Genomic DNA, 13,676 nt, shown 5'->3' with positions numbered 1-13,676 from the left:
TCCTAAGTCTTTGAAAGGTATTCATCCAGTGTTTCACATCAGTTTATTAAAGAGGTATATAGCAGCCCCCAAGTGGCACCCCGAACCTGCCCCAGGTTCCCTGGTTTTGGTACAGGGTGAGGAACATTTTGAGATTTCCAAGATATTGTTGGACTCTCGGGTGCGTAATAAGACCCTACACTACCTGGTACGCTGGAAACATCTAGGTTCCAGTCATGATGAGTGGGTGGCGGAACACCATATTGCTGCCCCTCGCCTGGTCTGCCAGTTTCATGAAGCGTATCCTGAGAAGCCTCGCCCGATGTTAGGGGAGGTAGAGGGGGGCTTAAGGGGGGCAGAATGTCAGGTTCTTCATTGAACACTAGATCCAGTCAGGCTCTTGACATAAGTTCAGGCCAAGTTCTGGCCACAAGTCAAGTCCTTGGTTCCCAGGTTTTGGAAGCTCCTGTGTATACTTCATTTGTGCCAGTACTCACAGCTGCGGTGTGTTTTGTCTTCATTCATGGGAACTGCTTATCTCGCTGTTGCCTAGCAATGTTTATCTTATTCTCCTGTCCTAGTGTTTTTAAGCAAGTAACCTGTACTGGGTCTCCATTGCTAACCTTTCCTGCCTGCGTGCAGTCAGTTCTTTTATTTGCCTTTTAGTTCCTAATAAAGTATCACTTCTTCAGATCTACCTGTCTGGATGAGTTTGCTTGAGGGATGCTAGGGGCAGACGCCTGAGACTGACACAACTATTAGGGCCACCCTAAGCAGTTATACCCTTCTAAACCTCCAGCAGAATTAAATGGACTTAGAAGGGTGTAACTCTTCTTCTGATGGCACTGTTAAGTGGAAAGGACTCGTGAGATAGCTGGATAGGCTTCCCTGGGTAGGAAGTTCCAAAGACTGAGTTCTATAGCTGAAAAGCACCCCAACAGATTTTATTACAGTAGAGGGGCGGGTACTCATCCTTTAAACCAGCTGTGCCAATGTAACACAAATGCAATTATCAGATTGCCCATAAAGACCCATTTATCAGTCAAAGACTTTCTAAAGGCTGATTTGTTACTTAAAAGTTAAAACGAGCTAAGAGCCATTTCTTCCATTCAGAATCCTTGAATGTCGGATCTTAAAAAGCACTTCCCACAGGGGACTTTAAATAATCATCGAACGCTTGCAAAAAGCCGCATGAAATCAAAAAGATGTTAAGGTTGTACAAGAGCTCTGGAACTTCTGAAGTTGCAAGCTGTAAATAGGATTTAGGACCTCGTGTTAACCGAGACAACAAAAAATAATTAACACATACTGCTAAACTTCATTAGTCTCCCAGGGTTTAAATTATGCTTGCAACATCAACACATTAGAGTGAATACTGTTTAAAAAGGTGGGAAGCCACTTTGCTATGAAAATTTGTTTTCTTCCAGACAGGAAACGATGCCCTTTCTCACTGCACAATTGCCTGCAAGATATGCATAGTGAATATTATTTTGATATCTGAACTCCCTGTGAAGTTTCTTTAGACATGAATGCACACACTTAGCTTTGTGGTTTCCTCTCTGATCATTCATTACAAGCAACTAAGGTCTAGAACATTCACACCTTTACTCCCAAGAGTAACAGGAACGTTTTACATCAAAGTGCAGGAGGGAACCTCAAGTCCTGACCTCTCTTCAACAGCTCCCTGCTGGGAACTGCCTTACTATCTTTGCAGTCTCTCTCTTTGGTGTCCTCCTGCACATTTCATGAAGATTTAACTCCCACTTTTGTGCTTTGCTTTGAGGGAAGGGGTTGGACGGGAGGGACAGACACGTGGGGGGGAGAAGCCAAAATGGGCGTTGGGAGAGAAACCCGAAGTTAAGAGCTATGCATGGAATTGGGGGGAATTTGTGTCGCTCTTGCCCCAAAGCAGTATTTAAATTCATCCTAAAACAGGATCCTAGAACTGCGGGGGAAGAACAAAGCCAGAGTGAAGTCACATCTGAAGGTCGGTAAAATAATGAATAATGCAAAGGAAGCCTCGAAGCAGTCCAGCAGGGACTGCTAAATAAATATCCCTTCATAAATGGCCTTAGAGAAGATTTTTTTTAGCTGCATATCATAGTGGTTCAACTGAAGTATAAAGTTTCTCACAAGATATAACAATGTGCATGACGCTTTCAGGTGTAGTATCTAGATATCCATTGGAGGAAAAAGATTTTTCTTCAGTATTTGTTAAAAGCTCGGCAGTTTATTGGAAAACTCAAAATATTTCTTTCTTATAAAGTTTGAAGAGCTCTATTTAGTATTTGGTGAATATATTCGCAAATTTATAATACTGTTCAAAATAATACTCTTTGTATTATATAAAAAATTTATACACTCACATATTAACTATATCTACTTTCTTTATACTGGATCAATAATTACTGAATATTGTCAAAGGCTTTCACGGTCAGAGTTCATTGGTTCTTGTAGGTCATCCGGGCTGTGTAACCGTGGTCTTGATATTTTCTTTCCTGACGTTTCGCCAGCAGCTGTGGCAGGCATCTTCAGAGGAGTAACACTGAAGGACAGTGTCTTCACTCCCTTCACTGTCCTTCAGTGTTACTCCTCTGAAGATGCCTGCCACAGCTGCTGGCGAAACGTCAGGAAAGAAAATACCAAGACCACGGTTACACAGCCCGGATAACCTACAAGAACCAATAATTACTGAGTTTTAATTAAAACAGCAATCCTACCTTTAACAATTATGATGATGAACTATTTCCCCAGTCTTCATATTACAAAGAAACACCTTTTCCTTCTTTAATAACCTATCTATTTTTTCTTCTTGATGGTGGAACTTAATTTTTTAAATTAGTAAATATAACTTTACACACTGCCTTAATGATAAAGAAGATGAACTGAGTTATGGTTTTATTGCTGCTGATGAATGCCACTGCTCTTAACCACTACACGAGCCAGCGTCGTGTAGTGGTTAAGAGCAGTGGTTTGGAGCAGTGAACTCTGATCTGGAGAACCGTGTTTGATTCCCCAGTCCTCCACATGAGTGGCAGAGGCTAATCTGGTGAACTGGATTTGTTTCCCTTCTCCTACACACAAAACCAGCTGGATGACCTTGGGCGAGTCACACTCTCTCAGCCCCACCTACCTCACAGGGTGTCTGTTGTGGGGAGGGGAAGGGGAGGCGATTGTAAGCCGGTTTGAGTCTTCCTTAAGTGGTAGAGAAAGTTGGCATATAAAAACCAACTCCTTCTCCTTGTTGTAAAGCAGTGGTCCCCAACCTTTTTGAGCCTGTAGGCATCTTTAGAGTTCTGGCACAGTGTGGTTGGTGTAACCACAAAATGCCTGTCACAGGAGGCAGAGCCAATCAGTGAGGTCCTTGCAGCTGATGCCTGATTCCCCTGTGCAGGACAATAACAAAGAACAGGATCAGGCTATCCACATACATCCAGATAAGAGCTTTTCCGGTTCATGTCTGACTCTTTAGCATTTGTAGAAGGAGGGTGACAAATTGATTTCAAGAAGCTCGGAGAATGTGGCAAGAACCTTAGGAAGAACTTTCTAACAGTTAGAGCAGCTCCTCAGTGGAACAGGCTTCCTCGGGAGGTGGTAAACTCTCCTTCCCTGGAGGTTTTTAAGCAGAGGCTAGATGGCCACCTGTCAGCAATGCTGATTCTATGACCTTAAGCAGATGATGAGAGGGAGGGCATCTTGGCCATCTTCTGGGCATAGGGTAAGGGTCACTGGAGGTATGTGTGTGTGGGGGGGAGATAGTTGTGAATTTTCTGCATTGTGCAGGGGGTTGGACTAGATGACCCTGGTGGTCCCTTCCAATTCTATGATTCTAAGGGAGGACCTGTGACTGACCAGCGGTTTTGGCATTCCAGCTTTACAGTTAGGATTGCCAACTCTGGGTTGGTAAATTCCTGGAGATTTGGGGTTGGAGTAGGGTTGCCAACCTCCAGGTACTAGCTGGAGATATCCTGCTATTACAACTGATCTCCAGCCGATAGAGATCAGTTCACCTGGGGGAAATGGCCGCTTTGGCAATTGGACTCTATGGCATTGAAGTCCCTCCCCTCCCCAAACCCTGCTCTCCTCAGACACTGCCCCAAAAATCCCCAGGCATTTCCCAATCCAGAGCTGGCAACCTTACTGACCAGCGGTTTTGGCATTCCAGCTTTACAGTTAAGGGTTGCCGACTCTGGGTTAGGATATTCCTGGAGATTTGGGGTTGGAGACTGGGTACAGCAGGGCAGGGTATAATGCTATAGAGTCTACCCCCCAAGCAGCCATGTTCTCCAGCGGAACTGATCTCTGTAGTCTGTAGATAAATTGTAATTCCAGGAAATTTCCGGGCCCCACCTGGAGGCTAGAAACGCTATTTCCATTGCTTTTCTACAGTAACATTGAGGCTGTGAAAGTTGTACACCTTCTGGAGAAGTCAGTTTACTACATCGGTTTGAACTGGCCAGGTGCTCTGCTTTAGACACTGGTTTTGGATGTTGGTTCCCCCTAAGGCTGCCATTGCCAATCTCTAGGTTGGACCTAGAGATCCCTGGAATTACAATTGATCTCCAGATGACAGAGATCAGTTCCTTTGGAGAAAATGGCTGCTTTGGAGGGTGGACTGTATGGCATTCGACCCTGCTGAGGTCCCTCACCTCCCCAAAGCCCACCCTCTTCGAGTTCCAGCCTCAAATCTCCAGGAATCACCCAATTCAGAGCTGCCCCCTCGCCCCCCTGCTGTAAAATTCATGGAAAAAATGCTTATCCTGAGCACAGAGGAATGTCTTGAAATGGGTAGCTGGCAGGCCTAGTCAGATATTAATTAAAAATCCGGTTTGAAAAGGAGACATTGAAGCTGCTGTAATGCCTTTGTAAACTATGGGAACTGTAAGCTAGAAAGCTCAAATTTTGCCCAAACCCTGGATTCATACAGCAAGCGTCTTATTGCAAGCCATTACCCCTCCGATTCTGTCTCCCCTCTAAAATATAGGAATTGGTTCCCTCGCCTATCTGTAGGGTTGCCAGTTTCCCGGTGGTGGCTTGAGATGTCCAACAATTACAACTGATCTCCAGGTGACAGTAGGGTTGCCAGCCTCCAGGTACTGGCTGGAGATCTCCTGCTATTACAACTGATCTCCAGGTGACAGAGATCAGTTCACCTGGAGAAAATGGCCACTTCATCAATGGACTCTATGGCATTGAAGTCCCTCCACCTCAAAAATCTCCTGGTATTTCCCAACCGGGACCTGGCAACCCTAGGCAACAGAGATCAGTTTACCTGGAGAAAATGGCCGCTTTGGCAATTGGACTCTATGGCATTGATGTCCCTCTCCTCTCCAAACCCCGCCCTCTTCAGGCTCTGCCCCCAAAATCTCCAGGTATTTCCCAACCTGGTGTGGAGCCTGAGGAAGGCGGGGTTTGGGAAGGCATTAAGATTCGCAGCCCCTTTGTGGGGGAGCATAAAAAATTGAAAATAAAAATAAAAATTAGCAAAATCGCATATGAATATGGGGAGCTAATGCAGCCCTCTAAGCAACTTGTGTTCCTCCTTAAGAAACCGGGACGGTAGAGATCCGAGTTTCCTTTTGAGGCTGATGAAGCTTGTTTGTGAAAACGCCAGAAATATCCGGGAAAGCGTTTCCTATCTTATCTGTTTTTGCGTGTGCTTGTGCAACGGCAAGACCTGTTACAAGTGAAACAGACATTTATTCACCTTTTCGAAGTGGACTTCGTTTCATGTCGTTTTGGATTTGGCCAGTGTGCTTAATTGAAGTTACATGAATTGTAATAGTTTATTACTTCTGTACATATTTGTATATAGCTCTTCACACTGTTTGTTCAGATGTTTTGCACTTGTTGTAACGTTTAATATACAATTTTGATATTTCTGACTTTAGAGCTGTCCCTGTTTGGTTCTTACAGCTTTGTATTAACAGTGGCATTGAGTCTTTCTGCTAAGTACCTGGAGGTTGGCAAACCTACCCCCCAAAGTATGGAACAACAAAAAAACCCTGTATGTTTTCCCTTAACTAGTTCTTTGGAAGAAATGGATGTTAACCTCAGATACCATTCAAATTTATCTGCTTTGGGAAAACTACGTGTTGCTTCAGCTAGTGAGACGGGGAGCTCCCTGTTCCAGGCAGATGGTCAGACATGATTTGTGGACCCCCCTGGAGCACCCCAACTTGAGAAGCGCTGCTTTAGAGTAAGGATCTGGCATCTTCCAGATGGCAGCCGTGATCTGGATTATCCTTGGCTTTGGGTGGCCTCCAATCATTATCAGGTCGAGGCAATTGTTCCATACTGACTGGTTTTATGTGGAACTTCCCTGTCTGTGAGCCATCGCTTCTGTTTCAGATCATTCAATTTGTAGTGGGTTTTTAAAAAATTCTGCGCATCTGCTGCTGCGCAGGTGTGCTGTAGCAACCACAATGCTTTGCTGTGCATAACTTTATGCAGTCACCGCCCCCTCAAACCACCTGTGAATCCTACCTGGCCCACCTGTCTGGCCTGCAGGTGGTTGGCTGCTTTCCTGCGTGTGAGTGGTTATTTTACATTGGCTGTGCAGTCCTTTACTACATTTTTAAATTCCAGCTGGCAAAGAACACAGAGCTTGTGTTTTGTTGTCCCATTATGAACATTAATAAATATTCTTGCTGTGTTTATGCTCTCAGACCAGATTTGTTTCTGCTGCACACAAATTTTATTGGCAGAAGTGTGTTGGTGGGAATTGGGGAGGGGTGTAAACTGCGAAAAATGGCACAGATTGAAAGCAAGCCCATGCTATCTAGGGTTGCCAACCTCTAGGTGCTAGCTGGAGAACTCCTGCTATTGCAACTGTTCTCCAGCCAATTGAGATCTGTTCACCTGGAGAAAATGGCCATTTTGGCAATTGGACTCTATGGCATTGAAGTCCCTCCACCAACCCCACCCTCCTCAGGCTCCACCCCAAAAACCTACCGCTGGTGGTGAAGAGGGACCTGGCAACCCTAATGATATCCCATTCTCTCCTAGAGACCCGGCTGCTCACACGGTCTTTCTTTTCTCTTTCTTTTTCGGCTGTCTGTAAAATGTGAATGTAGAACACATTTATTTATTTATTATTTACAATTATATCCCACCCTCTCCCTGGATAGCAGGGCTCAGGGCGGCTCACAAAATAAATAAAATACAAATAATTTAAAACTATCAAAAAACAGAACTATAAATATACTCAGCTCCATCGAAAACAACATGATGGTGCTTAATAAACAACACAACAGCCCCCCAGGATTAAATCTCAAAATAAAATGAAAATCATACAGAACTGGGGAGGGAGTATAATAACTGACAACAACCCGAGCTGTAATCTGGGGGTCCAGTGGGGTGGAGAGAATGGGTGGCGATCGATAAAGATGACAACCAGCAGAGGGGGTCCCATGATCCATGCCTCGCGCACACTAAAATTGAAAATTGTGCCTAGGCATGGTGCTCAGCTCTAAGGAATGTTGCAGAAGACAGCAAAGCATGATTGGCCGTTTGTTTCTGGCATTTTAATTGCCGGTTCGTTCAGTGCGGGTTGAAAAAACGAAATCAAGGCGCCGTTTCAGGAAAAAAAGATTGGGGAAAACAGGTTTCAGAAAGCGCAGGAAAAACGTAGAAAAACTGGGATGTTCAGGGATTGCTAACGAAGCCGTATGGAAATGAGGCAAAGAAAAAAAAATGGTAACAGAGGGAAATGAAACTGGAACATTAAGGAAGACAATTTCAGCATTAAAAATCCATTGCATTTTGTTGTGGTTTTAATCTGGCTATGTTCTGAGCACCTAAAGCAGGGGTGGGGAACCTTTTTTCTGCCAAGGGCCATTTGGATATTTACCGCATCATTTGTGGGCCATACAAAATTATCAACTTAAAAATCAGCCTGCTATATTCTTGGGCGGTCCTAGCAGCTCCATAGTGAACGACTCTTCTTCAAGGGGGGATAAAGATTCCTTTTCTCGGCAAAACAAACTCACACCCACCTTGAATAGAGGCGATTCCTGTCCGCGGGAGGGGGGCGGGTCGCCAGTCTTAGATCCTTCTGAGCTAGAGATCTGCCTGGACCCGCGAAGGGCCAGACCAAATGGTTTCGCGGGCCTGAAGCGGCCCCCGGGCCTGAGGTTCCCCACCCCTGACCTAAAGCAATATCCCAAAGGATTCTGACAAACCTTGTAAACCCCAAAGTTTTTGTATTTCTCTCATTAAGCTTTTGAGACCTAGATACTACAGCCAGATTTTTTAAAAAAAATAACAATAGCAAGTTGGAACTGTAAAATGGGTTATTTGGGGGGGGGGTTGGGCTTAAAATCAGCGTCCAGGGAGTTTAAAGAAACAAAAATCCCAAACTGCTTTTTAGCTGACTAACTTTGTTCGGATCCATCAGCAGATTTGCGTGGAAAAACTGACAGAATAGAGCAAGCTGCATAACCCGGGTGCATGTGTGTGTTTTGGCTTGGGGGTGTTTTGCCTGTCATTTCAAATTCAAGGTCATTTGCTTTGGCACAGAAAATAATGAAAGGAAAAACACATTCAGTTTTGTTTCGGCTGGACAGTTAGCAAGAATTTGGGTTCGGTTTGTGTTCAGCAACCAGGTAACAGTTTCCCCTCCTCCTTTCCAGTTTTTCCCCCCTCCTTTTTTGGCCTCCTGCTAACCACTCCCATGAGCTAGGGTTGACTGACTTCACTATCAACACGCAGCGTTCATAACTCCACAGAAAGTCTGGAATCCGGATTTGGTTACTGGCTACCGTTTGCAAGAAGAATTGCAAGCAACTGTAAAGTGCTTCTGGAAGACAAATCTTGCATTAAAGGTAGGAATACAGCAATTACTATTAGAACAGAGGCTAAAGACAGACTGTGGTGGAAGCACTTTGAACGCAGTTTTTGTTCTGAATACAAATGCCTCTAAATGCAGCTCAGACCTCTTCTGCTTCACTTCAGAAGGTTTGTCTGTGTTCGACCCTGACTTTCACAGTGGAATTCAGCAGAGTCTTTCCCCCTTAAACCACTGAGGGGAAAGCTTCAGATGACGTGGTTCCTGAGGAAAGGATGAGGGGAAGAGACAGACCGAATTCTGTGATATTGTCCCATCCATGTTTGTGTTATGCTTATGGCAAAATGTTGAGTGTTCTGTTGAATCCAAAGGTTTCATAGCTGCTGTGAGAGATTTTGGAAACAAACCAACTAGGTCCCCCCTAGCCCCCGGCAGGGGATGGGGGTGGGTAAGGGTTGCCAGATCCAGGCTGGACACTTCTGGAGATTTGGGGATGGAGCCAGGGGAGGACAGGAACCTCAGTAGGGTACAATGCCATAGAGTCCACCCTCCGAAACATCGATTTTCTCCAGAGGAACTGGTCTCCATAGTCTGGAGATGAGCTGTAATTCTGGGGTGGGGTGGGGGTCACCAGATCCCAACTTGAGGCTGGCATCCCTAAAATCAACATGTAGTATGATTAGTGTAGTATGAGGTGAGAACCAGAAAAATCCCTTCAAGCCACTGTTATCTCACGCTTAGCCACTCTGCGTCACAACAAAGAAGTTAATATTGAACTATCTTGAAAGATTCTTGTGTGTATACTTCCAAGCGCCACATAAATGCTATTGATTAACATTGATAAATTTTAGTGTTAACTCTAAAATTTTAACTTTACAATTAAATACAAAGGGTGAAAGGATACAAGGGTGTGGTAAAAACTCTATGGGAAATAGTTTCATGGAGTTAAGGTACTCAAGATAGATACTGTCTTGAAACGTATTGTTATGTAAGATGTAATAAAGCTAAAAAAAGAGTTTTAGCATTGTACTTTTATGATTTTTTTTTCCATTCCCAAGACAACACCCAATTCTCTCACCACCTCCATAAAGTCTTCCGAAGAATTTTGGCATGTCCGTGCTGCTGTTTCTAGTCACAAGCTTGCTCCTTTGTGTATCTGATGAAACAAAACAAGAAGAAAGTCCCAGTCTTTCCAGTCAGGAGATTCAGGAAACGTTGAATGTACTGTGGATGGCAATCCTCTACCCACAGGTATATAAGCACTTGTACAATGGCAACTGGACTTATGCCACTTGTGAAGTGAAGCCTAGCGCTAACCTAGAAGCTGGCAAACCGCAGGTGACAGGGCAAGTTCTGTTCAAGCAAGTTCACCCACATGGAAAACTGAGTGCTGTATTCTACCTGGATGGGTTTCCCATGGGCTCTCAGCAAACGGGCAGAGCTATCCACATCCATGAGTTTGGAGACCTCAGCAACGGCTGTGATTCTGCTGGGGGGCACTACAATCCTTTCAATGACTCTCACCCCCACCATCCAGGGGACTTCGGAAACTTCTACCCGAAAGATGGAAAAATCAGAATGATGATGTCCAATCTTCAGGCAAATCTCTTTGGCGGCCAAGCCATTCTGGGAAGATCTGTCGTGATCCACGAGAATGAAGACGATATGGGGAAAGGGAACAACCCGGGCAGTTTAGCGCATGGCAATTCTGGCAAACGCTTGGCTTGCTGCATCATTGGACGTTGCAACAAAGAATTGTGGGGAAAGGCCTACGAGGGGCTTCTTAACATGGAAGGATGAGCATGCAACAGCCAGGCCTAGGTGAAGACCAAACAGCAGTTTCACATGGGCAAAACCGGCTACTAAATAATTTGAAATATTTCTGGGGTCCGTGGGGGGGGGTGGGGAATCAGATATGCCTATTGCCCTGCCGTAGTTTCCCATTCTATAAGCAGATTAGTAAGCAGGAGCAGCACTTGGCTTGAACGTTCATATCCAGGCTTCTTTCCAGCTTCACACTTTAGTGTCACAGGGTAAGAAATGCATCTTTTGCTACGGAGATCTTGAACAGTCCTGTTTGTTTTGTGCTGTATCTTTTGAAAGACATCTCAAACAAGAAAGCTGGAGGAACGAAAAGGTAAAAAATAAAAAAAGCTTCAACTAAGTTGGTGTACTGTTTTTCTCTACACATGAAATGCATATCTCCTTCCCCTCCCAGTCTTTCCACTGTTTTGAGGGCGGGCTGGTTTGCAGCGATAAGAGACTTCCCCTTCGAGCACAAAGTAGAAGGCTGCACTTTATTTCTGTTTTAAAACTTCAGATCCGTTCTTTCGTTCTGCCTGTATTTGCAGGTTTTTGCTTCCTAACACTTCTAAGCCTCTTAACGGGGTTTGAGCTATCCTCAATCGCGTCGCTGTGTCACACTGTTTACATTTGAAATGAGTCTTTGCAAGAACATTCCTTGCTTTTTGTTCCTAGTTGAGAAATGTTTGGAGGCGCTTCCTTTCGATCCACATCTGGGTCAAATTACATAATGCCATTTGTACACTGTAGATAAGTTCAGGCAGGAGGAAAAACTTTCTTCCAGAGTGAAAAATTAGACTATTGCCAGGCAACTTCCAGCCACACTGTAGCGTAATCCAGTTGTCAACAAATTGTGGGAGGGGATAATTTTCACTTCAAAGTTGTTTTGCTTTCACAATTCTGGAAAAAAAAGTTTATGAAAAATTAATAGTAGGGGCAATCAATATCCTATTCATGTCACTGGCAAATATCCAGAGGTTTAAAAAAACTGTTAAAAATCAATGGGAGCTTCGTCATTTAGCTCTGTGGGAAGACATTGTGCTCCCATGGTTTGTTTTTTTTTAAAAAGGAAACTAACCCAGTACATCTGTTCTGTAAACTTTGCAATGGAATAAAATGTGGTTGGAAAAGATTGATACAGAATAATTTAAAAACAGCCACAAGGATTGGTATTGGGACCAGTGCTATTTAATTTGCTCATAAATTAACTAGAATTGAGGATCATCAGCAGAGTGGACAAATTTGAGAATGATACCAAATTATTCAGGATGGATTGTGAAAAGCTACTAAAGGAACTCTCTACATTGGATGAGCGGGCAAGAACAGTGAAGTTCAGTGTACATAAATGCAAGGTGATGCACACTGGAACAAAAACTCCGGAACTGAAGTATATGCTGATGGGATCTGAACAGGCTGAGAGGGAAGGATCTTGGGGTTGTAGGGGACAGCTTGTTTAAAATGCCAGCTCAGTGTGTGGCAGTGAACAAAAAGGCAAACTCAGTGCTGGGGATTATTAGGAAAAGGATTGAAAATAGAACAACCAACAATGTAATTATAATATAGATGTATGGCAGGGCATTAACTTGTTTCTAACCGTGGGCCACATGAGCAGAAATCCGTATCTGAGCTGGCTGCATGCATCCTGATGTATAGCCTGCTAGCTATTTTTTTTAAAATGTGTTTTTTAGTAGTAATACTAAACCAGTAAAAAAAAAAAAACCAGTTTAATCCGTACAACGGAGCACAGTTACAGGCGTAGTGCTAGTCACTGATCAGATCAATGAGAATACTGGTATTTAAAAGACTATTCTCGAGAACTGTGTTGTGTATTTAGTCAGGGCACATATCAGTTCTGACTCCTGGGTTTCAGCCATTTTAGCCATTTATCTATCTTCAAAGGGCCCTATTATCAAATAAGGAGTTAATTGAGGTTAATTGTTGATGATTTCTGCAAGTTTTGAACCTAACCTCAATCAACTCATTATTTGAAAGTTTGATCTTTTAAATACATATCAAGCCCTGAAAGGAAACAGGAAATATGTCTAGTTACTAAAGTAAAAAATCAATCCAACACAGATTGCAGTACGTTATTTAAGGACAATTAAATTTTCAATTACAATTGTCCTTACTTTTGTCAGTGATGGTTTATAATGCCCCAGTTTCCATGCTGTAATTGCACTGGTATTAAACTGGAATGGCTCAAAAAACAAAGTTGCTAAAAATCTCAAGTGGGTCCCACGCTGGACATCCCCGTGGCCTCGTTGGGAATATAATGTGTGGTTCTAGTTGTCATGTTACAGAGATGGGAAAGAGGGAAACCAAGAGGATTAAGGGGTTGGAGCATCTTTCCTATGTCAAAAGGCGAAAGTGTCTGGAAATGTTTGGTTTAGAAAAAAGGCCACTGAGGGGGGGAATTATAGATATTTCTAAAATTATGCATGGGGTTGTGGAGAAAGTGAACATTTTCTTTCTCTCCTTTAATACTAGAACTTGAGGGGACCCAATGACATTGGCAGGAAATAGATCAGGACAGACACACAGTGAGCGATTCAACTGTGGAATTCATTGCCAATGGGCCTGCTCAGAGAGCCTACATGTCCCAAAGCACCGTGGAGAAACTAATAAAACAGCCCCGCTAAATATCAGGGATATTTTGAACATATGCCTGCTTAATTCTAAGGGGGAAAATATAAACTTTACCACAAACAAAGTAACATGCCTATAATTACCAGCCAAAAGATATAACAGATGAAAACCATGTTTTGAGCGAACCTGCTCCATAAAGGCAACATATATTTAGCTCTTATAGAAAGGTAAAGGTCCCCTGTGCAAGCACCGGGTCATTCCTGACCCATGGGGTGACGTCACATCCTGACGTTTACTAGGCAGACTTTGTTTGCGGGGTGGTTTGCCGTTGCCTTCCCCAGTCATCTTCCCTTTACCCCCAGCAAGCTGGGTCCTCATTTGACCGACCTCGGAAGGATGGAAGGCTGAGTCAACCTTGAGCCGGCTACCTGAAACCGACTTCCGTCGGGATCGAACTCAGGTCGTGAGCAGAGCTTTTGACTGCAGTACTGCAGCTTACCACTCTGCGCCACAGGGCTCC

At 43.9% G+C, this 13,676-nt stretch overlaps 1 protein-coding gene across 1 annotated transcript; it reads left to right on the top strand.

Annotated features, from left to right (window-relative positions):
• Positions 1-8,741: 8,741 nt before the first annotated feature.
• On the top strand, positions 8,742-10,567 carry SOD3 (superoxide dismutase 3). Its single transcript, XM_056855580.1, has 2 exons — positions 8,742-8,804; positions 9,826-10,567. The coding sequence occupies exon 2, from the start codon at positions 9,878-9,880 to the stop codon at positions 10,565-10,567; it is 690 nt and encodes a 229-aa protein (XP_056711558.1). The 5' UTR covers positions 8,742-8,804; positions 9,826-9,877.
• The last annotated feature ends 3,109 nt before the right edge of the window (positions 10,568-13,676 follow it).

This window comes from Euleptes europaea, chromosome 9 (genome assembly GCF_029931775.1).
Source record: "Euleptes europaea isolate rEulEur1 chromosome 9, rEulEur1.hap1, whole genome shotgun sequence".
In the NCBI taxonomy this organism is placed as follows: domain Eukaryota; kingdom Metazoa; phylum Chordata; class Lepidosauria; order Squamata; family Sphaerodactylidae; genus Euleptes; species Euleptes europaea.
Note: the sequence above shows the minus strand (reverse complement) of the source record. Positions and strands in the feature narration are given on the sequence as shown.